At 43.4% G+C, this 27,780-nt stretch overlaps 1 protein-coding gene across 1 annotated transcript in view; it reads right to left on the bottom strand.

Moving 5' to 3' along the window:
* Positions 1-927: 927 nt before the first annotated feature.
* Positions 928-27,780, bottom strand: part of fcgbp (Fc gamma binding protein) — a 34,322-nt gene continuing 7,469 nt past the window's right edge. The window contains exons 12-42 of the mRNA XM_028980563.1: positions 27,183-27,762; positions 25,759-26,360; positions 25,068-25,638; positions 24,309-24,907; positions 23,576-24,143; positions 23,057-23,322; positions 22,612-22,944; positions 21,951-22,524; positions 20,406-20,605; positions 20,159-20,300; positions 16,048-16,376; positions 15,230-15,809; positions 14,517-15,118; positions 13,826-14,396; positions 13,067-13,665; positions 12,346-12,913; positions 11,827-12,092; positions 11,382-11,714; positions 10,722-11,295; positions 10,353-10,552; positions 10,109-10,250; positions 8,342-8,670; positions 7,524-8,103; positions 6,811-7,412; positions 6,120-6,690; positions 5,361-5,959; positions 4,645-5,212; positions 4,296-4,495; positions 2,028-2,408; positions 1,514-1,800; positions 928-1,169 (exon numbers count right to left, since the gene is read on the bottom strand). Of these exons, the coding sequence (XP_028836396.1) occupies positions 1,160-1,169; positions 1,514-1,800; positions 2,028-2,408; positions 4,296-4,495; positions 4,645-5,212; positions 5,361-5,959; positions 6,120-6,690; positions 6,811-7,412; positions 7,524-8,103; positions 8,342-8,670; positions 10,109-10,250; positions 10,353-10,552; positions 10,722-11,295; positions 11,382-11,714; positions 11,827-12,092; positions 12,346-12,913; positions 13,067-13,665; positions 13,826-14,396; positions 14,517-15,118; positions 15,230-15,809; positions 16,048-16,376; positions 20,159-20,300; positions 20,406-20,605; positions 21,951-22,524; positions 22,612-22,944; positions 23,057-23,322; positions 23,576-24,143; positions 24,309-24,907; positions 25,068-25,638; positions 25,759-26,360; positions 27,183-27,762 (13,326 nt within the window). The 3' untranslated portion in view covers positions 928-1,159. The remainder of the gene's footprint in view (positions 1,170-1,513; positions 1,801-2,027; positions 2,409-4,295; positions 4,496-4,644; positions 5,213-5,360; positions 5,960-6,119; positions 6,691-6,810; positions 7,413-7,523; positions 8,104-8,341; positions 8,671-10,108; positions 10,251-10,352; positions 10,553-10,721; positions 11,296-11,381; positions 11,715-11,826; positions 12,093-12,345; positions 12,914-13,066; positions 13,666-13,825; positions 14,397-14,516; positions 15,119-15,229; positions 15,810-16,047; positions 16,377-20,158; positions 20,301-20,405; positions 20,606-21,950; positions 22,525-22,611; positions 22,945-23,056; positions 23,323-23,575; positions 24,144-24,308; positions 24,908-25,067; positions 25,639-25,758; positions 26,361-27,182; positions 27,763-27,780) is intronic.

Here is a 27,780-nt window from a genome sequence, read left to right as displayed (position 1 = left end):
TTGTAAATTTGTTATTTGCTAATTTGTAAAATGCTGAAATATGTTTGCTTAAAAATGTAAATTATATTATCATCTTAATGGTTAAACAGTAATGTGTGGACAGTGTTAAATAAATAGTTGCAATGAAATTGAACTATAATACAGTGTATACACAACATGATCTAATTTCTCTACTTATTCTTGAAATGTTTTTCTTTCAAGTATTAGCAACAGTCATATAAAAAATGTACTTTCCTATCAAGTTACATCCACATATTTAATTATTCTGTGTGTATTCATTTATCACAATAAATGATGTCTTTTAACATATATTTGGCCCCCTTTTTTATTGAGTGACTTTAGCCACTTTTTTATGATGTCAAAGCATCACTCTACTCTAGCCTACTTTTAATCAGCAACAGGCACTGGGGATTTCTTATTTTTATAAGTGGTCCAGTTATACTTTAGTCCACTTCAACTTAGTAAATAGGACATTATGACACCCCAGATCTCTATTTTGGAATAGTTTGGTGGCCATAGCAGCCTCAATAAATTGCATGTCAGAAACCTAACAGTGCATTTGTATAATAATATACAGATTTAAGCCCATTGTGCATCACAGTAGCCTATAGTAGACGGCTTCTGGAAGTTCTTTTTTATTCCAACAGCTTTTTTATGGTCTTTTTGTAAATTTTTGGTCTCTGTTATCTGGATTAGATGTGTAAATGCTCAAATGCATGTCATTTCTGGGTCATTTCAACAAATCAGGAAACAGCCTCCTACACAAAAGACACACCAGGGAAATCTACAATGACAAAAAAAATCTGACGACCTTCTATGTGCTACTTTAATTTAAGTGTATGCATTTCCATCCCATTGGTTTAAAAAATGTGCAAAAGATTTTTTTGCAATATATTTTATTTTTTTCATGCAAGAAACATTGCAGTAACCATTTAAAGCTGTTTATTTAACAGTGTTATATTTAAAATAATAATTACAGATAAAAACTTGAAATTGATAAATGCAATACTAAGTTAGTTTCATATCAACTTCCCCTGACCCATTTACAGTAACAGATACATTTCACAGCATTAGTGTATCCATAAAGATAAGATAAGATATGGTTGAAAGCAGTACCAAGACGATGAACATGAATCAGGCCTCTAGGCTCCCCCAGTTCTTAGAGGCCACTGAAATGAAAAGCGAGAAAATTTGAGGTTAAATCATGCAATCAAGGGTGAATATCAGACCTGGACACAATAGTATACTTTACAATATATGAGACTGCCAATGTGAGGAAATTTAATATGTCCAATATTAGAAATTATCGTAAATATTTGAATAAATACAATGGAATTGATGTTCATGCACTTGTAGCATTTAGTTTTAAATACAGCAATTTTTAGCATGTCTATGTGCTTTACGCTTGTATGTCATAAATATTGTTTATTACTCTAAAATCTCTTTTATGATGTTTTTATGCTGCTACCCAGGTTGAAAGGTAGAACCAGACAGTGTGATGATTAGTACTCACCAGTTAGAGAAGTCATTCGCTCTCCATGAAGCAACAATCACAGGTACACTGGAAGAGGCTTTACCATCAGCCGTCTTCATGTCATCCTTTACATCATTATTGAAGTTTCCACAGGATCCACAGACTTTGTTAACCAGGTTTTTGACAACTGTCACTGTGACTTCTTGCTTTGTGGAGTATGTCACGCGAAGGGCAGACAACTTCTCGATCACCACATTATTTTCCTTGATGCTGACAGAAAGTTCCTTAAAAGGCATGACTGGAAGGGATGCTTTCTTGCCATTGACCTTAAAACAATCAACATTAAGAGGAATGTTCAGCAGGTTCACCCATAATTATTCATGTTTATTCAAAAGGCTTAAGGGCAGGGTGTGTTTCAGCAATCATTTTTTGGAAATAATTATACCAACATTTATTTCTTATATAGCCCAAAACCACATACAGTATGTCTCAATAGGCTTTACACACACACACACACACACACACACACACACACACATACACACACACTCACCCAGCTGTTCTGTTGATTGTTTACGGCCACGACTGTGTTCTGGAAGTACACATAGACAGCGGTAACAGTCGGGTCAGCACCGCTAATGCAGATCCGAACATCAACCACTACACGGAACCAATCAGGTGAGGTCTGATCACACAGGGAGGTGAGCTCAAAGGCGCCCAGTATGCCAACTGGGCCCTGCATGCCATCAAAGGATGCCAGCTTTGCTCCTGGCCACACCGTACAGCTAGATTCCTTAGTGAAGCATCCCCGTACCCCGTCCTGCAGATCACAAGTTTCACTGACACCACAGGCCATCTTGTCACATTGAATGGCACCCGAGGCTTGGCAAAGACACTTGGAGTCGCAGCCTTTGGTTACCACTGCCTCACCAACCTATGGACAGAAACCAAGGAATGAATTTAACTGTAATAACTCCATTGGGAGTTTAGGATTATAAACAACTGTATACAAGAAATATTCTTTTTTAGTGGTGGGCCGTTATCGGCGCTTATCGGGCGATAAAAAAAAATATTGCCGTTAATCTATTCACAAAGTTGGATTGGGAGCTGGGTCTATACTACACAAGCTATTGTTCCGGAGTTAAATGGTTACACTAGATTTATAATTATATTTCTTCTTTCTTGTGTCTTTTAGTTTCTTATTTCCTAAAGACTTTTATTTTGTTTTTGAGACCCTGTTCAGGTCTCTTGGACACATGGCGTGAGCTGTGAGAGGTGCGTGGGGTTTGTGTGCAAAAAGTTAATTTATGTACATATTAGGAATATTTTGCATGTGTGTTATTTTGTGAATATTCTTTTTATGTTCTTTTAATACTGTATATTGTAGAGAGAGGTGCAGAAAGACGCGATGTGTGACGCGATGTTCTGACGCGACTTTGCTTTTTGTACAGGAATGCAGTATTGTAAATTGTGAATGCTTTATGTTAATGTTCAGTTCTCTTGGACACATGGCGTGAGTTGTGAGAAAGAGAGGTGCAGAAAGACGCGATGTGTGACGCGACCTTGCTTTTTGTACAGAATACACTTTGCACAGAAAATCTCTTGGGTGTCAGCTCATCATTTGTGGTTCAAGAAACGAAATCAAAAAGTTACACAACGCAGAAGAAGAACCGCTACACTATGATGACTTTCACCTTGATATTTTAGCGTGGATGTATACCTAGCCGAATTGCACTGTAGGGGGCGAGAACGAGTCTTCGAACTGTGAAATTACCACATCAAACGTGACGTGGTAACATGGATGCAGCTATTTAACTGAATAAACAGTTGGTAAACACAAGTACATCTTATTGAACATAATTAATTCTCATCACCAATACCAATATAGTAGAACAGATTTCTCAAGCAGTTTGTGATGCATTTTGGAAACAGGAGATGAGCCCCTGGTCTAATGCTCCACCTGGCTTGAGAAACCCGTTCTCAAAGACTTACTTTTAGTCATTATTTGGGTAGCACACATATTCTGAATGCCTTCGGCAGAATTCAAATGAGCCATTTTAATCTAGATTAATGTAGATTAATCTAGAATCTAGATTAATTTTGCTTAATCTAGATTAATTCCAAGATTACAGTGAGATTAATCTAGATTAAGAAAATTAATCTATGCCCACCTCTATTATTTTTATACAATAGTTGTGATGAATTATACTGTTCTGCAAATGCCTAAAATAGGGATATTCCTATTTTTATTTCTAGTTTTGCAGTAATGTTGTTTTCTGTTGACGAAACCATGACAAGACATTATTTAATTTTGTTTAATTGCATTATTAATATGCCGAATTTCTGCTTCCTGTGTTATTCGGTCACACAGATGACGTCACTTCCTCAATTTTCCATTTTTTTTTCAGAATGCTCAAAATGCTAAAAATGTTATATATATGTAGTGGTGGGTGAGCAGATGGCTTGGAGAAAAAGCGACACACTTGGAAAAGTGTCAAACAAAATAGAGCCTGTGGTAGAAAAACACGGGAGAATACTAAAAAAAGAGAATACTAAAATGTCAGCGGTTTTCTTTGAGTAAAACTAGACTAAAATAGTCATGGTTAATTCTGACTAAAATAATCCTCAGACTTGTAGTTGACTGAAACTCAACTAGACTAAAACGAGTCTGGACATGACTAAGATTAATAAAAACTAAATTGACCACTTTTTTATGCAAGGTCTAGTCTACTAAAATGAACAAAAAAAACAGGCCACCAAAACTATAGTTTGCGGTAAAATGCAGTCATTTAAGTATTGTTAAAATGGGTAAGCCCAAAACCTTGAGGTATCTTCCACTGAAGACGCATCCACAGCTCCCCATGGGTGAGCACTTCTCACCATCAAAGACAAACCCATCATCACATTGGCAGCCCTCAGCACATGATGTAGTGCATGTGGTGGGTGAAATAAGATTAGCACAGGTAGTGCTACAGGTGTCGGCACAGATTTCATAGTGACTGTTAGGTGGACAGGTGTAAGCTGTAAGAGACATAAGGGGTGTTAATAGATAAAAAACTGAAATGAAGTTAAAACGCTGCAAATAATACACTTAAATACACTGTATTTCTGGAGAGTTTTTATATAAATTAATATCAGTTAGAGGCGTGCAATGTGATTAAGTCACTCACGGCAGTTAGCACCAGCTCTCCAGGGCTGGATCTGCACACCAGCATGCTGACAGGCAATGGCATAAGCCTGGATAGTGGAACACAGTGTACTTTTGTCTCCATTCAAGGCACATACATCAAAAACACAGTTCTTCACGTAGGCTGCAGGGTCTATCTGTTTGTGGCAGGCCTGGAAGGGACCATCTGCGGCTGCAATGATTCCACATGAATTGGGCTGGCTGTACTGTGTAACCATGGACTGTTGGCACTGTGGGCATTGCCCCTCACAGCCACTACATGACACGCCAGGCTGGTCGAGTGACCATGCCCGCCCAAACTCATCTACATTTGCAGCGACTTGACCACCTGGAAGAGTGAAGTCGTTGTCTGCTTTGGAGTCATAATTGCCACAAAGCCCCGACATCCTGCCCTGATAAGTGGATGGGACAATGACCTCCACATAATAAACGGTGTCATACAGCACACGGAGGCCAAAATTAGTCTGAACAATAATGTTGATGCCCTCCTGATTTACTGTGATGCGTCCACCTTCCAAAGACAATGGGAGATTCATGAATTCATTGTTGACCTGAAAAACAAGCAAATATTACATAAATATAAAATCTAATACAACAATGCATAAAACTGATGGTGTCGTGCAAAATAAATAAGTAAGTTTTTGAAAATGATTTTAAAACGTTTGCATATTTTAATGCTGAATATGCCTAAATACTTACAAGTACTTTCCACCTCATGCCCCTCTCAACTTTGATCACATAGTCAAAGACAGTCACAGTGACCATTCGTGTGACCGAGACCTTTCCATTTCCATACTTCTCGTTTTGTTCTTCAACAGAGAAGGTTATTAGTCTTCCTCCATCGGTGTCAGATACCTTGGCTAAGGTATAGAAGCATGGCCCCTGAAAGTCAAAAAACCGGCCATCGAAAGACATGTAATGTGGATCCCCAGATGCAACACACTTGGCTTGGCCAGTAGGATGGCATCCCAGAGCCCCATTGACTGTCTTACAGGTTTCACCTGGTAAGCAGTTTGTCTTTGTGCAGGTGACAGCACCATTTTCTCCACATTTGCAGCGTTCCTGGCACTGGCCATTGCTGTAGAAGGTCTCCAGCTTTTTGTAATAGCGGCCACCATATGAGCAGCCACATTCGGTCATGGGTTCACAGGAGTCCCCACTGAGAATGAAGCCTTCATTGCACTGGCAGCCTTCAACACAAGGTTGCTGGCAGCCAGTTGCCGAGGAGACACTGGCACATGTGGCAGGGCAACTAGGACCACACAGACTGTAGGAGCTGTTTGGTGGGCAGGATGCAGCTGTAAACCAGAAAAGGAGGAATAAAAACCCAGAAAGATCAAATATCAAAGAAATGTTAAGGGATCACGTATTTGCAGGAGAATCTATGGTTGAATACATAGAGCAAATTAATCCAATAAATGTGAAGACAATCATCAGACGCATGATAGAAACACTTACAACAGAAAGCATTGGTTCTCCAGGAGAGAATGGTGACGCCTTTCCTCTGGCAGACAACAGCATATGCTGCTACAGCGTTACACACCACCTTCATGTGACCTGAGGTGTAACTGGCATCGAAGACACAGTCCTCCATAAATGAGGTTGGGTCCACCTGGCTGTGGCAGTCCTTGAAAGGACCGGCTTTATCTGTGATGATGCCACAATACCCACTGCCACTGTAGGTCTGCTTCTGGCCAGGGGTGAGGGTTGGGCATGTGGACCCAGTGCAGCTTGATGAAGAACAGCCTGGAACAGCAGCAACCTGCCAGCTTTCTCCAAACTTGGTAGCATCTGGTGCTGCTTTGCCATCTTTCATGGTGAGGTCATCTTTAGAATTGCTGTTGTAGTTGCCACACAGACCACACACTGCTTCCTGATAGGTGCTGGGAAGAGTCACCTGGACAGCACTCATCCAATCAAAAGACACTTTGAGGCCAAAAGTTGTTTCCAGGACTGCAGATGGTCCACTACGGGTGACCATGAGCTGATCGTTCAGTTGAAGTGGAACGTAAGCTAACTGGCCATCCATCTGGACATGACAAGAACGCAAGCACGTTTGTTAACAAGGATTGTTTTGTTCTTGAAGTGTTGTTTTATCCGTGTATATCATTATACATTCCCCATTCTTTTGAGTTTGTTGACTACGTACCAGTATTCTGAAGGGGTAGTCAGTGCTGATGGTGATGGTTATCTCAAACACTGACACAGTGACCGTCTTTGTGAAGGAAACAATCTTGCTTCCGCGGTTGTTGTTCTGGACTGTCACCTTGAAGGGGACGAGTCCATCTTTCTGGGAGCAGAGCTCCACAAGCTGGTACACACAAGTGCCCTGGAAGTCAAAGCGGAAGCCATCAAATGTGGTGTAGTGTGGGTCGCCGGCAGCGGAGCACGTTGCCTGTCCCAGAGGCTGGCAGCCGATCTCCCCACCCACAACACCACACTTCTCTCTGGCAGAGCAGGAAGATTCTCGGCACACCACCACACCCAGCGTGGCGTCGCATTCACACAGGCGTTGACAGCCCTTGTCAGCCCAGAAACGCTGCCCTTGCTTGTAGTATCGGCCCTCATAGGAGCAGCCACAGTTCTTGGCTGGAACGCAGGTGCCGGAGCTGAGAACAAAGTCCTTGTCACACACACAGGCTTCCACACAGGTGGCACCAGTGCAGGTGGGTTGCTGGTCTGGATAGGGGCAGGTTACTGGGCATGGGCTGGTACATTCCTCATAGTGGCTGTTAGGTTGGCAGTTCATGGCTATGGACAAATCCAACATCAAGTTATCAACTCAAGAACATCAACTTATATTTAAATAAATGCACAATATAAAATATTAGTTGAAATATATTTCCTGCAAAGTAAACTTACAACAGCCAAACTTGGTCCTCCAGTCCTTAATCACAATGCCCTTTCTGCGACAGTCATTGCTGTAGGTGGCAAGGGCCTGGCAAAGCAGTTTGCGGTCACCTTGGGCAAAACATAGATCATACACACAATTATTCTTGTAGGCCTGTGGGTCCACGTCAGCATGACATGTCTTGAATACGCTGTCTCCTTTAGATGTTAGGGCTCCACAGAAGCTTTCTGCCTCATAGGTCTTTTGTTTGTCTTCAGCACAGACAGGGCAATTCTTCACACAGTCGTCAGTGCAACCAGGGTTGTCCTCCTGGTTTGGTGACTTCCATCCTCGTGCCCAGTCTGCCACTGCAGACACAGTCTTGCCAGCGGCGTCTAGAAGTTCATCCCCAACGTTCCCATTAAAGTTGCCACAAAGTCCACACACTAGCCCATCGTAAGTGCTGGGCAACTTCACAACCAACATATAATTCCAATCATAGGACACTTCAAGGCCAAAGCCTGTCTTCAAGACAGCAGAAACCCCATATTGGGTCACAGCAACACGACCACCAAGAAGATCCAAAGGCAGGTTTACAACTTGTCCATTTACCTACAACAACAAAAGATTTTTACATGCTTTATGTAGATGTTGTAATACTATAATGTTGCAAAATATACAAAGGGGAAAAAACTAAAGGCTGGATTCACGTTATATTCACAGTCCATTTAATTAAATTCAGTTGATATTTATTTAAGATCACATGTCACTTGATTAGAAAAGACTGGCAACATATGGCTTTTCAGAGCCTTTTCAGTCTTAGGTTTTGTTTTACTGCTAATAGACCTACCATCACACGACCAAATTGGAACTTCAGGATGGAAACTGTAATGTTGTACACAAAAATCTCCACCGACCGGACAAAAGATACAACTGTGCTGCCACGGTTGTCATTGCTTTCTGTAATGGAGAAAGCCTCAAGGCCATCCAGATTCCCACAAGTCTGAGACATGACGTATCTACATGTTCCCTGGAAGTTGTAGTTGTATCCATCAAATGTATGGTAATGGGGGTCACCCCATGCCCAGCAGGTGCCAATTGCCATAGGTGCGCAGACTGCTTCTCCCTTCTCCACCCGACATGTCTCTCGTCTTCGACACTGGACATCTTTGCATGGATCTGTCAAACAATTCAGACAGGGATTTAACCAGTATATTTATGTATGCAATCACCCCAGGGAGCTTAAAAATAAGTAAACCTTATTTGTTCCATGATTTTTTTACTCACTTACAATTCAGTCATTACATCTTCAACCATTATGTCAGTCAGGTGAAAAAAAAATTGAACCCCTGTTTCCTTTTGTAAGTTTGCCTACTAAGACAGAAGTGATGAGTCTATAATTTTAATGGTAGCTTTATTTGCACAGTGGCTTCCAGTTGTCTTTTATACAAGTAAGGAGTTGACATTGGGAGTTTCTCAAATTGTTACTGTCCATAGACACAACCAATCAATCCAGCTCCAATGGAGCTCCAAGATCTCACCTTGTAAAGCTTCAAAGATCATGAGAATGGCATGGAACCAGCCTAGAACTACTTGAGAAGAATTTGTCAATGATTTTGAGGCATTTGGGACAATAGTCAGCAAGAAAATAGTTGGTAACACACTTCACCATGAAGGACTGAAATCCTGCAGAGTCACCATGGTCCCACTGCTCAGGAAATTTGTGTCAGACTGTACAGGTTTACTACTAAATATCTAAATGATTCCAAGGAGGATTGGGTGAAAGTGTTGTGGTCAGATGAAACCAAAATCAATCTGTTTGGCATTCACTCAAGTGACCATGTTTAAAGGAGGGGAATGCTGCCTATGAATCCTGACAAAGGGAAAGGACAACTGCACATCATCAAAAGAAAACATGGTTGAATGGGACCATGTACCATTAAATCTTGGGTAAGAACCTCTTTCCCTCAGCCAAGGCATTGAAAATAGGCTGTGGGTGGGTATTCCAGCATGACAATGCTCCAAAACACACGGCCAATGAAACAAAGGATTGTTCAGCCACAAAACATTAATGGCTTGGATCTGCAAAGACGAGTGGGACAAAATCCTTGTGACCGACTACAAGAAACATCTGGCTTCTATGATTGCAAAAGGTGCTTTATTACTTTACGGCAAAAACTTTGATGAAAAAGCAAATGAGCTCAAAACTATTTTGAAATGCATTATTCTGGATTGTTTTGCTAATGTTCTGTTTCTCACTGTTTGAATAAGCTTACCATGGAAATTACAGACTGATCCTTTCTTTGTTAGTTGGCAAACATACAAAACCATACAAAACACACAAATATTTTTCCCCTGATGGTAGATTAATATCCATTATGATTTAAAAGCATGTCAGCAGTAAATTAAGTAATCTTTAGTAATAACTTGAATTCAGAAGTGGACGAAGTATATAAGCCATGTACTTGTGTTTGAGTTTAGTTACAAACCCTGCCAAGTCAGTCATATTTACAATAATATCTATTAGTGATTGTATTAAATAATAGGTTGCTCTAACAGCACTCTATTAAGTCACTGTGTATCCTTGTATCAATTTGTACAGGAAAGTCCTTCTTGCCTGTACTGAAGCATCCTTTGACTTCCTGTCGGACAAGACATGAAGTGCCGGAAGGGCAAGTGTGAGCAGTACAAATGAGTCCCTTTCCTGGGACACAGGAACATTTCTGATCGCAAAGGCCTTCGTAGACAACCTCTCCAGGCTAGAGCAACATGATGCAGCCATAAATAAAAAAAAAAACACACATTGCTAAATGAACACAGCAGTAAGTTGACAGTGAACCTGATTAGATCACACACTTTACCTTGTAAGTTCGTCCATGGTCATAGCATCCACACTGATCTGGCTGAACACAGATTTGACCATTGAAACGAAATCCAGAGTCACAGATGCAACCTTCTGTGCATGTTGTGGAGCACTGCACGACCTCAGTGAGTCCAGGGCAGGCTGCCGAACAAGCATCTGCACACAGCTCATAATGACTGTTGGCTGGACAGGACATTGCTGGGAGAAGTCAAGAGAAGTCAGTCAGCATATTAGCCAGTGTCACTGAAGTTCTCTGCCCGATAAATAAATATTCCAATTTTTTTTTAAAATAGAGGTTGCTCTGATCACTTTTTAAAACTGAGATCATCTTGACAGGTGAACATTTTAGTAAATAGAATCTACTCACGACAGAATGAAGATGTCCTCCAACTTTTGATTTCGATGCCTGCCATGTGACAGTTGAAGGCATAGGCAGCAACACTGTCACACTCAACCTTGCTGCTGCCTTGAGACATGCAGACATCAAAAATGCAGTCGTTAAAGTAAGGTAGTGGATCCAGCTTGCTGTGACAGGCAATAAAGGGACCTTTAGGGTCAGTGATCGTTCCACAGTAGGTTGGCTTTTCAAAGACAGCTCTGAATTTTGGATCACACACTGGACAACTGTTACCATTGCAACCATCTTCACAAACCACCCCTGGAATTGCAACTTTCCAAGCCTTTCCAAAGGCATTAATGTCATTGGTTGGGGAACCTCCTGGTAGAAGGAAGTCATTGGCTGCATTACCATCATAATTTCCACACAGTCCACATGTTTTGCCTTGGTAGTTGCTAGGGATGGTCACAGTGACATGGTAGACACGGTCATAAGTAACCAACAGGCCAAAGTCAGTCTTAATAACATATTGGATGCCATTCTGGTAGACTTGTATTTTTCCATTATTGAGATTCAGGGGCAGGTAATTGAATACCCCGTTAACCTTCAAGAAGAAGTGACAAATGGTTACTGATGACAATTATTGGAACAAGCTGGCCAAGTTTTATGTCCTACTGGTTGTTCACTCACCAGAATTCCTTGCATATTCTGTCTCATGATCAGTGTGTATTCAAATGCTTCAACAGCTACAAGCTTGGTCACAGACACCTTGTGATTGGGTGGATATGGTTCATTTTCCACTTTGACAGAGAAAGGGACCAGGTTGGTTCCTACTAAGCCACACCCTGTGGCCAGAACATAGGTGCAGGTTCCCTGAAAATCATACAGACGTCCATCAAAGGACTGGTAGTGGGGGTCTCCTGAGGCATGGCAGACACCTTTCCCAGTTGGCTGGCAACGTCGTATGCCATTTACCACATCACATTTCTCATTAGCTCCACAGGAGACCTTTTTGCAGTCCACCTGCAAATCAAAGAGTTTGACTTTTATGGCAAGTTCTAAGTCAAATGAAAAACAGACAATGTGTGGATAGAAACAAACAAAACATTAAAAAAATCATATGAGTGTTTCTTGCCTGTCCATTTTGCATACACTTGCACTCCTCCTCACACTTGCCATTAGGGTTAAAAACCTGGTTGAGCTGATAGTAGCGGCTTCCATGTAGGCAGCCACACTGGGATAAGGGGACACAAAGCTCACCACTTCTAACAAAGCCCTCATCACACTGGCAGCCCTCAAAACATGCAGAGGAGCATGTGGTGGGCAGAGTAAGGCTGGTACAGGTATTTCCACATGTGTCAGCGCATAACTCGTAGTGACTGTTAGCTGGGCAAGAGTAGGCTGCCAGAGAAAGAAGAATAAACGCAAATGAACACAAACCAATAATATTATTCTAGATTCATGAATCCTAGTCAATAGAACCTGATAATTAAAGGTGCTCAACCTTGTTCCTTGTGATCTGTCAGTTTTACAGCTTAAATTTAACCCTAATGAACCCCATAACCCTTAAGTACTCAGATGTCCTTGAAAGTCTTTGACATAGTTTGGTAGTTTTTGACAGGTTCGGCAACACAGGTGCCAAGAAAAGACTTACGGCAGTTAGCACCCGCTCTCCAGGCCTGGATCTGCACACCAGCATGCTGACAGGCAATGGCATAAGCCTGGATAGTGGAACACAGTGTACTCTTGTCTCCATTCAAGGCACATACATCAAAAACACAGTTCTTCACGTAGGCTGCAGGGTCTATCTGTTTGTGGCAGGCCTGGAAGGGACCATCTGCGGCTGCAATGATTCCACATGAATTGGGCTGGCTGTACTGTGTAACCATAGACTGTTGGCACTGTGGGCATTGCCCCTCACAGCCACTACATGACACGCCAGGCTGGTCGAGTGACCATGCCCGCCCAAACTCATCTACATTTGCAGCGACTTGACCACCTGGAAGAGTGAAGTCATTGTCTGCTTTGGAGTCATAATTGCCACAAAGCCCCGACATCCTGCCCTGATAAGTGGATGGGACAATGACCTCCACATAATAAACGGTGTCATACAGCACACGGAGGCCAAAATTAGTCTGAACAATAATGTTGATGCCCTCCTGATTTACTGTGATGCGTCCACCTTCCAAAGACAATGGGAGATTCATGAATTCATTGTTGACCTGAAAAACAAGCAATTATTACATGAAATAAATATAAAATCTAATACAACAATGCATAAAACTGATGGTGTCATGCAAAATAAAAAAGTAAGTTTTTGAAAATGATTTTACAACGTTTGCATATTTTAATGCTGAATATGCCTAAATACTTACAAGTACTTTCCACCTCATGCCCCTCTCAACTTTGATCACATAGTCAAAGACAGTCACAGTGACCATTCGTGTGACCGAGACCTTGCCATTTCCATACTTCTCGTTTTGTTCTTCAACAGAGAAGGTTATTAGTCTTCCTCCATCGGTGTCAGATACTTTGGCTAAGGTATAGAAGCACGGTCCCTGAAAGTCAAAAAACCGGCCATCGAAAGACATGTAATGTGGATCCCCAGATGCAACACACTTGGCTTGGCCAGTAGGATGGCATCCCAGAGCCCCATTGACTGTCTTACAGGTTTCACCTGGTAAGCAGTTTGTCTTTGTGCAGGTGACAGCACCATTTTCTCCACATTTGCAGCGTTCCTGGCACTGGCCATTGCTGTAGAAGGTCTCCAGCTTTTTGTAATAGCGGCCACCATATGAGCAGCCACATTCGGTCATGGGTTCACAGGAGTCCCCACTGAGTATAAAGCCTTCATAGCACTGGCAGCCTTCAACACAGGGTTGCCGGCAGCTAGTAGCTGAGGAGACACTGGCACATGTGGCAGGGCAACTAGGACCACACAGACTGTAGGAGCTGTTTGGTGGGCAGGATGCAGCTGTAAACCAGAAAAGGAGGAATAAAAATCCAGAAAGATCAAATATCAAAGAAATGTTAAGGGATAACTTATTTGCAGGAGAAACTATGGTTGTATACATAGAGCAAATTAATCCAATAAATGTGAAGACAATCATCAGACGCATGATAGAAACACTTACAACAGAAAGCATTGGTTCTCCAGGAGAGAATGGTGACGCCTTTCCTCTGGCAGACAACAGCATATGCTGCTACAGCGTTACACACCACCTTCATGTGACCTGAGGTGTAACTGGCATCGAAGACACAGTCCTCCATAAATGAGGTTGGGTCCACCTGGCTGTGGCAGTCCTTGAAAGGACCGGCTTTATCTGTGATGATGCCACAATACCCACTGCCACTGTAGGTCTGCTTCTGGCCAGGGGTGAGGGTTGGGCATGTGGACCCAGTGCAGCTTGATGAAGAACAGCCTGGAACAGCAGCAACCTGCCAGCTTTCTCCAAACTTGGTAGCATCTGGTGCTGCTTTGCCATCTTTCATGGTGAGGTCATCTTTAGAATTGCTGTTGTAGTTGCCACACAGACCACACACTGCTTCCTGATAGGTGCTGGGAAGAGTCACCTGGACAGCACTCATCCAATCAAAAGACACTTTGAGGCCAAAAGTTGTTTCCAGGACTGCAGATGGTCCACTACGGGTGACCATGAGCTGATCGTTCAGTTGAAGTGGAACGTAAGCTAACTGGCCATCCATCTGGACATGACAAGAACGCAAGCACGTTTGTTAACAAGGATTGTTTTGTTCTTGAAGTGTTGTTTTATCCGTGTATATCATTATACATTCCCCATTCTTTTGAGTTTGTTGACTACGTACCAGTATTCTGAAGGGGTAGTCAGTGCTGATGGTGATGGTTATCTCAAACACTGACACAGTGACCGTCTTTGTGAAGGAAACAATCTTGCTTCCGCGGTTGTTGTTCTGGACTGTCACCTTGAAGGGGACGAGTCCATCTTTCTGGGAGCAGAGCTCCACAAGCTGGTACACACAAGTGCCCTGGAAGTCAAAGCGGAAGCCATCAAATGTGGTGTAGTGTGGGTCGCCGGCAGCGGAGCACGTTGCCTGTCCCAGAGGCTGGCAGCCGATCTCCCCACCCACAACACCACACTTCTCTCTGGCAGAGCAGGAAGATTCTCGGCACACCACCACACCCAGCGTGGCGTCGCATTCACACAGGCGTTGACAGCCCTTGTCAGCCCAGAAACGCTGCCCTTGCTTGTAGTATCGGCCCTCATAGGAGCAGCCACAGTTCTTGGCTGGAACGCAGGTGCCGGAGCTGAGAACAAAGTCCTTGTCACACACACAGGCTTCCACACAGGTGGCACCAGTGCAGGTGGGTTGCTGGTCTGGATAGGGGCAGGTTACTGGGCATGGGCTGGTACATTCCTCATAGTGGCTGTTAGGTTGGCAGTTCATGGCTATGGACAAATCCAACATCAAGTTATCAACTCAAGAACATCAACTTATATTTAAATAAATGCACAATATAAAATATTAGTTGAAATATATTTCCTGCAAAGTAAACTTACAACAGCCAAACTTGGTCCTCCAGTCCTTAATCACAATGCCCTTTCTGCGACAGTCATTGCTGTAGGTGGCAAGGGCCTGGCAAAGCAGTTTGCGGTCACCTTGGGCAAAACATAGATCATACACACAATTATTCTTGTAGGCCTGTGGGTCCACGTCAGCATGACATGTCTTGAATACGCTGTCTCCTTTAGATGTTAGGGCTCCACAGAAGCTTTCTGCCTCATAGGTCTTTTGTTTGTCTTCAGCACAGACAGGGCAATTCTTCACACAGTCGTCAGTGCAACCAGGGTTGTCCTCCTGGTTTGGTGACTTCCATCCTCGTGCCCAGTCTGCCACTGCAGACACAGTCTTGCCAGCGGCGTCTAGAAGTTCATCCCCAACGTTCCCATTAAAGTTGCCACAAAGTCCACACACTAGCCCATCGTAAGTGCTGGGCAACTTCACAACCAACATATAATTCCAATCATAGGACACTTCAAGGCCAAAGTCTGTCTTCAAGACAGCAGAAACCCCATATTGGGTCACAGCAACACGACCACCAAGAAGATCCAAAGGCAGGTTTACAACTTGTCCATTTACCTACAACAACAAAAGATTTTTACATGCTTTATGTAGATGTTGTAATACTATAATGTTGCAAAATATACAAAGGGGAAAAAACTAAAGGCTGGATTCACGTTATATTCACAGTCCATTTAATTAAATTCAGTTGATATTTATTTAAGATCACATGTCACTTGATTAGAAAAGACTGGCAACATATGGCTTTTCAGAGCCTTTTCAGTCTTAGGTTTTGTTTTACTGCTAATAGACCTACCATCACACGACCAAATTGGAACTTCAGGATGGAAACTGTAATGTTGTACACAAAAATCTCCACCGACCGGACAAAAGATACAACTGTGCTGCCACGGTTGTCATTGCTTTCTGTAATGGAGAAAGCCTCAAGGCCATCCAGATTCCCACAAGTCTGAGACATGACGTATCTACATGTTCCCTGGAAGTTGTAGTTGTATCCATCAAATGTATGGTAATGGGGGTCACCCCATGCCCAGCAGGTGCCAATTGCCATAGGTGCGCAGACTGCTTCTCCCTTCTCCACCCGACATGTCTCTCGTCTTCGACACTGGACATCTTTGCATGGATCTGTCAAACAATTCAGACAGGGATTTAACCAGTATATTTATGTATGCAATCACCCCAGGGAGCTTAAAAATAAGTAAACCTTATTTGTTCCATGATTTTTTTACTCACTTACAATTCAGTCATTACATCTTCAACCATTATTTCAGTCAGGTGAAAAAAAAATTAACCCCTGTTTCCTTTTGTAAGGTTGCCTAAGACAGGTGTGATGAGTCTATTATTTTAATGGTAGCTTTATTTGCACAGTGGCTTCCAGTTGTATTTTATACATGTAAGGAGTTGACATTGGGAGTTTCTCAAATTGTTACTGACTATAGACACAACCAATCTATCCAGCTCCAATGTAAAGCTTCAAAGATCATGAGAATGGCATGGAACCAGCCTAGAACTACTTGAGAAGAATTTGTCAATGATTTTGAGGCATTTGGGACAATAGTCAGCAAGAAAATAGTTGGTAACACACTTCACCATGAAGGACTGAAATCCATGAGTCACCATGGTCCCACTGCTCAGGAAATTTCATGTACAGGTTTACTACTATATATCTAAATGATTACAAGGAGGATTGGGTGAAAGTGTTGTGGTCAGATGAAACCAAAATCAATCTGTTTGGCATTCACTCAAGTGACCATGTTTAAAGGAGGGGAATGCTGCCTATGAATCCTGACAAAGGGAAAGGACAACTGCACATCATCAAAAGAAAACTTGGTTGAATGGGACCATGTACCATTAAATCTTGGGTAAGAACCTCTTTCCCTCAGCCAAGGCATTGAAAATAGGCTGTGGGTGGGTATTCCAGCATGACAATGCTCCAAAACACACGGCCAATGAAAAAAAGGATTGGCTCAAGAAGAAATAGCCTAGTCAGACCTTAATCCCATAAAAAAATCTGTGGAGGGACCTGAAGGTATTCAATCTTATTAAAGAGCATGAATTAATCAAATTAATCTCGTCGTCAAATCAATGTACTTGCGCCTTGGATCCGATTCCAACAAGGTTACTTAAGCAAATAGCACCCAATATTATAAATTCTATCCTCAAAATTGCTAACTCGTCGCTTAGCACGGCCACGTACCAAGTTCGTTCAAGGTAGCAGTCATTAGACCCCTGATTAAAAAGCCGGATCTTGATCGCAGTCAGCTTTCAAATTATAGACCGATATCCAACATTCCAACCGTTCATATCAAAAATCTTACAAAAAGTCGTAGCCCAGCTGAGCGCATACCTAGACTGTAACAATATCCATGAAGTATATCAATCAGGATTTAGACCTCATCATAGCACTGAGACAGCGCTGGTTGAAGTGGTTAATGACCAGCTGTTGGCCTCTGATCAGGGACGCATCTCGCTGCTTGATCTGAGGGCAGCATTTGACACTATCGATCAGGCTATTGTCCTTGCCAGGTTAGAGAATGTTATTGGGATTAAGGGAACAGCCCTTGAATGGTTCAGATCATATTTGACCAACCGATATCAGTTTGCGGACATCAATGGTGTTTCGTCTTCACATAGTAAAGTAGAGTTTGGTGTTCCACAAGGTTCTGTCCTAGGTCCGTTACTTTTTTCTCTATACATGTTACCTTTAGGTGACGTAATCCGCAAACACGGTATTAGCTTTCATTGCTACGCTGACGACACACAGCTGTATTTGTCAGCATTGCCAGATCAGAGGCAGCAGCTGAACAATATAGAGAATTGTCTGAAGGACATTAGACAGTGGATGCTCACCAACTTTCTCCTGTTAAACCCTGACAAGACAGAAGCGCTTGTACTTGGGCCTCAAGCAGCCAGGCATAAACTGGCTGAGTACACAATAACCCTGGATAGCCTTTCTATCTCACCAAGTGAGATAGAAAGTGAAGGATCTAGGTGTCATCATAGATGCAGGTCTCTCATTCAATTCACACGTAGATAATGTCACTAGGATAGCATTGTTTCACCTTAGAAATATTGCGAAAATAAGAAATATAATTTCAATGCATGATGCAGAAAAGTTGGTCCATGCATTTATTACACCAAGGTTAGATTACTGCAATGCATTATTATCTGGATGCTCTAGGTGCATGAGTACCTCCAGCTAGTACAGAATGCTGCAGCCAGAGTTCTAACTAGAACCAGGAAATTTGACCACATCACCCCAGTCTTACAATCACTGCACTGGTTACCCATCAAATTTAGGATTGACTACAAAATCCTACTTTTAACCTATAAAGCTCTAAATGGTTTTGCCCCACAGTACCTGAGTGAACTTTTGGTTCTTTACGAACCGCCACGCCCCCTTCGATCAGTGTGTGCGGGGTCACTACTGGTACCAAAGGTGCAGAAGGTCACAGCTAGGAGCAGATCCTTCTCCTATAGAGCTCCGCAGTTGTGGAACAGCTTGCCTGTCAGTGTCCGGGACTCAGACACAGTCTCAGTGTTTAAATCCAATCTCAAAACCTATCTGTTTTCTCTGGCTTTTTGCTAAAGTCCTAGACCCTCATTTCACTTCATTTTGATGCAGTGTCAATAATAAAGTCCAGTTTATCACAGAGTCCCCCTGTTAGACACAGACAAAGTTAAATTCACCCTAGTTAGGCTGTCCTAGTTAGGGTACCGGGCCACTGTAGCACCAATATACCGCTATAACCACATATTTCAGTATCGGTCGTACAGTGCAACCGTCTGCCGCTGCTTCTGTTTGTTTTTCTCCGAGACACGGAATCAAGCACCCAGACTACTGGCAGACCCCAGTGAAGAGACCAGCAAATAAATCCTGGTTCCTGACAACTGCTTAACAAGGACATACCATGAAACAAACCAGAGGGTCACCACAGCCACCACCACCGTTACAACTACAGCTATAGGGATCTTCAAATGGACCAGTAACATCATTATGGACATGTAATCTAGACCATGACACTGACTACATCCTGGACTTCTCCAAGCCTACAACTGTAGGACTTATTATTATATCATCCTCAACCCTGCACTGACACCATTTGCAGGCTCACTCTACCCTGGAAGGGGGTCCCTCTCTGTATCACTCCTTCCCAAGGTTTCTTCCTTTCTTTTTTTTCTCTCTCCTAGAGTTTTTTTGTGTGTGTGGAGTTTTTCCTTGTGTGTGTGGGTGTGTGGGGGGTGTCAACTATAGGGCCTGTCAAAGCCCATTGAGACATACTGTATGTGATTTTGGGCTATATAAGAAATAAATGCTGTTGTTGTTGTATGAGTTCAGCCATAAAACATTAATGGCTTGGATCTGCAAAGACGAGTGGGACAAAATCCTTCCTGAAACCTCGTGACCGACTACAAGAAACATCTGGCTTCTATGATTGCAAAAGGTGCTTTATTACTTTACGGCAAAACCTTTGATGAAAAAGCAAATGAGTTCATAACTATTTTGAAATGCATTATTCTGGATTGTTTTGTTATTGTTCTGTCTCTCATTGTTTGAATAAGCTTACCATGGAAATGATAGACTGATCCTTTCTTTGTTAGTTGGCAAACATACAAAACCATACAAAACACAAATATTTACTCCCTGATGCTAGATTAATGTCCATTATGATTTAAAAGCATGTCAGCAGTAAATTAAGTAATCTTTAGTAATAACTTGAATTCAGAAGTGGACGAAGTATATAAGCCATGTACTTGTGTTTGAGTTTAGTTACAAACCCTGCCAAGTCAGTCATATTTACTATAATATCTATTAGTGAATGTTTTAAATAATAGTTTCCTCTAACAGCACTCTATTAAGTCACTGTGTATCCTTGTATCAATTTGTACAGGAAAGTCCTTCTTGCCTGTACTGAAGCATCCTTTGACTTCCTGTCGGACAAGACATGAAGTGCCGGAAGGGCAAGTGTGAGCAGTACAAATGAGTCCCTTTCCTGGGACACAGGAACATTTCTGATCGCAAAGGCCTTCGTAGACAACCTCTCCAGGCTAGAGCAACATGATACAGCCATAGAAAAAACAAAACAAAACACACATTGGTAAATTAACACAGCAGTAAGTTGTCAGTGAACTTGATTAGATCACACATTTTACCTTGTAAGTTCGTCCATGGTCATAGCATCCACATTGATCTGGCTGAACACAGATTTGACCATTGAAACGGAATCCAGAGTCACAGATGCAACCTTCTGTGCATGTTGTGGAGCACTGTACGACCTCAGTGAGTCCAGGGCAGGCTGCCGAACAAGCATCTGCACACAGCTCATAATGACTGTTGACTGGACAGGACATTGCTGGGAGAAGTCAAGAGAAGTCGGTCAGCATATTAACCAGTGTCACTGAAGTTTTCTGTTATTCAAAAGGTGCATGATTGAAGAACTAGGCCATATATAATGCGATTAATAGTCCAAAATAGGACACAGAGCATGACATATAGTATGTCAGGAACAAAAATGCTGTGCAGGAGCCAATCACATTGCTTGTTTTTAAAACAAGATGCTTCAGTACGAGATTAGGGTAATGAGCAAACTTTATACATGTAGCAGAATTAGAGATAATTGTTTTTTAAAAAGAAATTCCGCCCCTTCAGAATCTCCGACATTTTGTGGACGAACTTCAGTTTCTGTTTGGTATTTTGAGTTCTGGCAATCGTCACACGTCTGCGGGAAAGACTGAGGGCGGAGTTTGATCGGCCAGAGCCTGAGCCAGGGATCGAACTCTGCCCCTCCACCACATCCAACGCCAGTCAGGATCCTGGCGGTGGCCCCTGAGGAGGTCCCGGAGTGCCCAGAGAGGGAGCCAGACAACCCTCTCTTCTGCATGTCTCTTTGTCTATGTGTGTGTGCGTAGCATTTGTGTCCGTATGTCGCCCCCACTTCCCCTCTTTGTGTCCACTAGATGGCGAACCAGCAGCAGAGCCAAACCCCAGGGAGGGAGTTCCTAACCTGACTGCACTGGTCCAAGGCGAGGTGGACGAGCCACAAGGCTCCTATGTGCCTCCTATGTGGACCCCTATGTCCAACAGTCGCCGGAGGCTCTGGGACAATCTCCCTGCGTGGTGCAGGGGGTGACACAAGACGTGTCAGAGGGGACATGTGGAGACAGGGCCTGCACGTACCCGGATGGATTGGCCCTGATTATTGTGTGCCAGTCCGAGGGTCCGGGGCAGCCACACCGGACCACGCAGGAGAGTCAGCCCGAGGGACTGGGGCCGCCACGCAGGGGGAACCAGCCCGAGGGACCGGGTCATCCAAGGGGAGGATACAGCAGGGCAGGAGCCCTGTGGTTGCCGCCGTCCGCCCCGCCGCCTCCACTGATGGAACTGCTGGGGCTCTGGAGGGGGGGGGCTCTGTCAGGATTGACTGCAGCTGGGCTCACCACCGGAGATTTCCGCCCCTTCAGAATCTCCGACATTTTCATGGACTCTGAGCACTGTTTGGTATTTTGAGTTCTGGCAATCATCACACGTCTGCGGACAAGTTTATGTTCTTTACTTAAGTTAAACTGTTTTCGGCCACCGAGCCATGTTTATTTGTATTTGTTTATTGTTTATTTTATAATAAAACCCCGTTCCCAGCATGTCACACCTCTGCGCTTCCTTCCCCCATCAGTCCGTAGGCATGACAAGAAACTACTCACGACAGAATGAAGATGTCCTCCAACTTTTGATTTCGATGCCTGCCATGTGACAGGTGAAGGCGTAGGCAGCAACACTGTCACACTCGACCTTGCTGCTGCCTTGAGACATGCAGACATCAAAAATGCAGTCGTTAAAGTAAGGTAGTGGATCCAGCTTGCTGTGACAGGCAATAAAGGGACCTTTAGGGTCAGTGATCGTTCCACAGTAGGTTGGCTTTTCAAAGACAGCTCTGAGTTTTGGATCACACACTGGACAACTGTTACCATTGCAACCATCTTCACAAACCACCCCTGGAATTGCAACTTTCCAAGCCTTTCCAAAGGCATTAATGTCATTGGTTGGGGAACCTCCTGGTAGAAGGAAGTCATTGGCTGTATTACCATCATAATTTCCACACAGTCCACATGTTTTGCCTTGGTAGTTGCTAGGGATGGTCACAGTGACATGGTAGACACGGTCATAAGTAACCAACAGGCCAAAGTCAGTCTTAATAACATATTGGATGCCATTCTGGTAGACTTGTATTTTTCCATTATTGAGATTCAGGGGCAGGTAATTGAATACCCCGTTAACCTTCAAGAAGAATTGACAAATGGTTACTGATGACAATTATTGGAACAAGTTTTAACAAGTATTATGTCCTACTGGTGGTTCACTCACCAAAATTCCTTGCATATTCTGTCTCATGATCAGTGTGTATTCAAACGCTTCAACAGCTACAAGCTTGGTCACAGACACCTTGTGATTGGGTGGATATGGTTCATTTTCCACTTTGACAGAGAAAGGGACCAGGTTGGTTCCTACTAAGCCACACCCTGTGGCCAGAACATAGGTGCAGGTTCCCTGAAAATCATACAGACGTCCATCAAAGGACTGGTAGTGGGGGTCTCCTGAGGCATGGCAGACACCTTTCCCAGTTGGCTGGCAACGTCGTATGCCATTTACCACGTCACATTTCTCATTAGCTCCACAGGAGACCTTTTTGCAGTCCACCTGCAAATCAAAGAGTTTGACTTTTATGGCAAGTTCTAAGTCAAATGAAAAACAGGCAATGTGTGGATAGAAACAAACAAAACATTAAAAAAATCATATGAGTGTTTCTTGCCTGTCCATTTTGCATACACTTGCACTCCTCCTCACACTTGCCATTAGGGTTAAAAACCTGGTTGAGCTGATAGTAGCGGCTTCCATGTAGGCAGCCACACTGGGATAAGGGGACACAAAGCTCACCACTTCTAACAAAGCCCTCATCACACTGGCAGCCCTCAAAACATGCAGAGGAGCATGTGGTGGGCAGAGTAAGGCTGGTACAGGTAGTTCCACATGTGTCAGCGCATAACTCGTAGTGACTGTTAGCTGGGCAAGAGTAGGCTGCCAGAGAAAGAAGAATAAACGCATATGAACGCAAACCAATAATATTATTCTAGATTCATGAATCCTAGTCAATAAAACCTGATAATTAAAGGAACTCAACCTTGTTACTTGTGATCAGTCAGTTGTACAGCTTAAATTTAACCCTAATGAACCCCACGACCCTTAAGTAATCGGATGTCCTTGAAAGTCTTTGACATAGTTTGGTAGTTTTTGACAGGTTCGGGTACACAGGTGCCAAGAAAAGACTTACGGCAGTTAGCACCCGCTCTCCAGGCCTGGATCTGCACACCAGCATGCTGACAGGCAATGGCATAAGCCTGGATAGTGGAACACAGTGTACTTTTTTCTCCATTCAAGGCACATACATCAAAAACACAGTTCTTCACGTAGGCTGCAGGGTCTATCTGTTTGTGGCAGGCCTGGAAGGGACCATCTGCGGCTGCAATGATTCCACATGAATTGGGCTGGCTGTACTGTGTAACCATGGACTGTTGGCACTGTGGGCATTGCCCCTCACAGCCACTACATGACACGCCAGGCTGGTCGAGTGACCATGCCCGCCCAAACTCATCTACATTTGCAGCGACTTGACCACCTGGAAGAGTGAAGTCGTTGTCTGCTTTGGAGTCATAATTGCCACAAAGCCCCGACATCCTGCCCTGATAAGTGGATGGGACAATGACCTCCACATAATAAACGGTGTCATACAGCACACGGAGGCCAAAATTAGTCTGAACAATAATGTTGATGCCCTCCTGATTTACTGTGATGCGTCCACCTTCCAAAGACAATGGGAGATTCATGAATTCATTGTTGACCTGAAAAACAAGCAAATATTACATAAATATAAAATCTAATACAACAATGCATAAAACTGATGGTGTTGTGCTAACTTAAAAAAGTAATTTTTTGAAAATGACTTTAAAACACTTTCCAGAATTTACATTTGCATATTTTAACACTAAATATGCCTAAATACTTACAAGTACTTTCCACCTCATGCCCCTCTCAACTTTGATCACATAGTCAAAGACAGTCACAGTAACCATTCGTGTGACCGAGACCTTTCCATTTCCATACTTCTCGTTTTGTTCTTCAACAGAGAAGGTTATTAGTCTTCCTCCATCGGTGTCAGATACCTTGGCTAAGGTATAGAAGCACGGTCCCTGAAAGTCAAAAAACCGGCCATCGAAAGACATGTAATGTGGATCCCCAGATGCAACACACTTGGCTTGGCTTGTAGGATGGCATCCCAGAGCCCCATTGACTGTCTTACAGGTTTCACCTGGTAAGCAGTTTGTCTTTGTGCAGGTGACAGCACCATTTTCTCCACATTTGCAGCGTTCCTGACACTGGCCATTGCTGTAGAAGGTCTCCAGCTTTTTGTAATAGCGGCCACCATATGAGCAGCCACATTCAGTCAAGGGTTCACAGGAGTCCCCACTGAGTATGAAGCCTTCAGTGCACTGGCAGCCTTCAACACAGGGTTGCTGGCAGCCAGTTGCCAAGGAGACACTGGCACATGTGCTGGGAGAACTAGGTGCACACAGACTGTAGGAGCTGTTTGGTGGGCAGGATGCAGCTGTAAACCAGAAAAGGAGGAATAAAAACCCAGAAAGATCAAATATCAAAGAAATGTTAAGGGATCACGTATTTGCAGGAGAAACTATGGTTGTATAGATAAAGCAAATTAATCAAATAAATGTGGAGACAATCATCAGACGCATGATAGAAACACTTACAACAGAAAGCATTGGTTCTCCAGGAGAGAATGGTGACTCCTTTCCTCTGGCAAACAACAGCATATGCTGCTACAGCGTTACACACCACCTTCATGTGACCTGAGGTGTAACTGGCATCGAAGACACAGTCCTCCATAAATGAGGTTGGGTCCACCTGGCTGTGGCAGTCCTTGAAAGGACCGGCTTTATCTGTGATGATGCCACAATACCCACTGCCACTGTAGGTCTGCTTCTGGCCTGGGGTGAGGGTTGGGCATGTGGACCCAGTGCAGCTTGATGAAGAACAGCCTGGAACAGCAGCAACCTGCCAGCTTTCTCCAAACTTGGTAGCATCTGGTGCTGCTTTGCCATCTTTCATGGTGAGGTCATCTTTAGAATTGCTGTTGTAGTTGCCACACAGACCACACACTGCTTCCTGATAGGTGCTGGGAAGAGTCACCTGGACAGCACTCATCCAATCAAAAGACACTTTGAGGCCAAAAGTTGTTTCCAGGACTGCAGATGGTCCACTACGGGTGATCATGAGCTGATCGTTCAGTTGAAGTGGAACGTAAGCTAACTGGCCATCCATCTGGACATGACAAGAACGCAAGCACGTTTGTTAACAAGGATTGTTTTGTTCTTGAAGTGTTGTTTTATCCGTGTATATCATTATACATTCCCCATTCTTTTGAGTTTGTTGACTACGTACCAGTATTCTGAAGGGGTAGTCAGTGCTGATGGTGATGGTTATCTCAAACACTGACACAGTGACCGTCTTTGTGAAGGAAACAATCTTGCTTCCGCGGTTGTTGTTCTGGACTGTCACCTTGAAGGGGACGAGTCCATCTTTCTGGGAGCAGAGCTCCACAAGCTGGTACACACAAGTGCCCTGGAAGTCAAAGCGGAAGCCATCAAATGTGGTGTAGTGTGGGTCGCCGGCAGCGGAGCACGTTGCCTGTCCCAGAGGCTGGCAGCCGATCTCCCCACCCACAACACCACACTTCTCTCTGGCAGAGCAGGAAGATTCTCGGCACACCACCACACCCAGCGTGGCGTCGCATTCACACAGGCGTTGACAGCCCTTGTCAGCCCAGAAACGCTGCCCTTGCTTGTAGTATCGGCCCTCATAGGAGCAGCCACAGTTCTTGGCTGGAACGCAGGTGCCGGAGCTGAGAACAAAGTCCTTGTCACACACACAGGCTTCCACACAGGTGGCACCAGTGCAGGTGGGTTGCTGGTCTGGATAGGGGCAGGTTACTGGGCATGGGCTGGTACATTCCTCATAGTGGCTGTTAGGTTGGCAGTTCAATGCTGTGTGAAAGAAAAGAAAAATACAGAACAACATTTAGTAAATACACCAAATACGCCACTCTAGTCTTACAACAATTTACCCCAAATTAGGAGCTGTAATTCCATATGAAGAGTCACTCCGTACCATAAACATGCACAGTTTAGTCCATCTATGGGATAGCTTAGCATGACTTAAATCAAAACAAATATCAAATTAATTGATACTGTGTTGATTATTTATCTGTTTTTTAACTGTTAACAGTTAGACATTCTTAAGTATTGGCCACAATTGTATGACAATGAGCAAAGCACCGTCCCCACACACTGCTCCCCGGGTGCCTGTCATGGCTGCCCACTACTCACCAAGGGTGATGGGTTAAATGCAGTGGACAAATTTCACTGTGTGCACCGTGTGCTATGCTGTTGTGTATCACAATGACAATCACTTCACTTTTATAGACTTTTTACAAGTTTGGTTTAGTACGTTTCCCAATAGAATAACTTGGTCATGTTATGTAAAAGTCAGATTTTAGTCCAAATAATGCAATATATCAGTCTGACTTTATTTCACCCATGTCTGCACAGGACCAGTGTAAGGTAATGTTGATAGAAACTTGTTTCAACACCAATTAAACACCAACAGCAATTTCTGGAGACATGTTCTTATAGTTGCATATCATATCAACCATAATCAATAAAAAAATATTATTAACGTCATAATAACATATAGGTACATATAACTTTAAACAAATAACAGACATGGTCATTTCATTATTGTGTAGTGCTTTGACCAGATATATTTCAATTAATCATCCCTCCACCCATCTCATTAAATCCACTTACGGCAGCCAAACTTTGTCCTCCAGTCTTTTATCACAATGCCCTTACGTCGACACTCAGTGCTGTAGGTTGAAAGGGCCTGGCACAGCAACTTTCGATCCCCACGTCCGAAACACAGGTCATATACACAGCTGCTTTTGAAAGTTTGTGGGTCGACATCTGCATGACATATCTTGAAGACACTGTCAGCCTTAGAAGTCAGAACCCCACAATAGCCATCTGAATCAAAGAGCTTGTGCTGTTCTTCTGCACATGTAGGACAGTTTTTGCCACAGTCATCTGTACATCCAGGGTTGCCCTCCTGGTTCATGGTCTTCCAACTTCGGGCCCACTCTACCACAGAGGCCATAGGCTTGCGTGCTGAATCCTGAAGCTCATCACCAACGTTACCATTGAAATTGCCACATAACCCACACACAAGGCCATCATAACTACTGGGTAACTTCACCACCAACATGACGTTCCAGTCATAGGAGACATAAAGGCCAAAGTCTGTCTTCAGGACAGCTGAAATACCATACTGGGTGATGGTTACACGACCTTCCAAAAGACTCAGTGGGAGGTTTGCTACTCCTCCATCCACCTAAAAATATGAAAAGTT

The sequence above is a fragment of the Denticeps clupeoides genome, chromosome 5, assembly GCF_900700375.1.
Source record: "Denticeps clupeoides chromosome 5, fDenClu1.1, whole genome shotgun sequence".
In the NCBI taxonomy this organism is placed as follows: domain Eukaryota; kingdom Metazoa; phylum Chordata; class Actinopteri; order Clupeiformes; family Denticipitidae; genus Denticeps; species Denticeps clupeoides.
The sequence above is the reverse complement of the archived record's forward strand: the minus strand, read 5'-3'. Positions and strand labels throughout refer to the sequence as shown.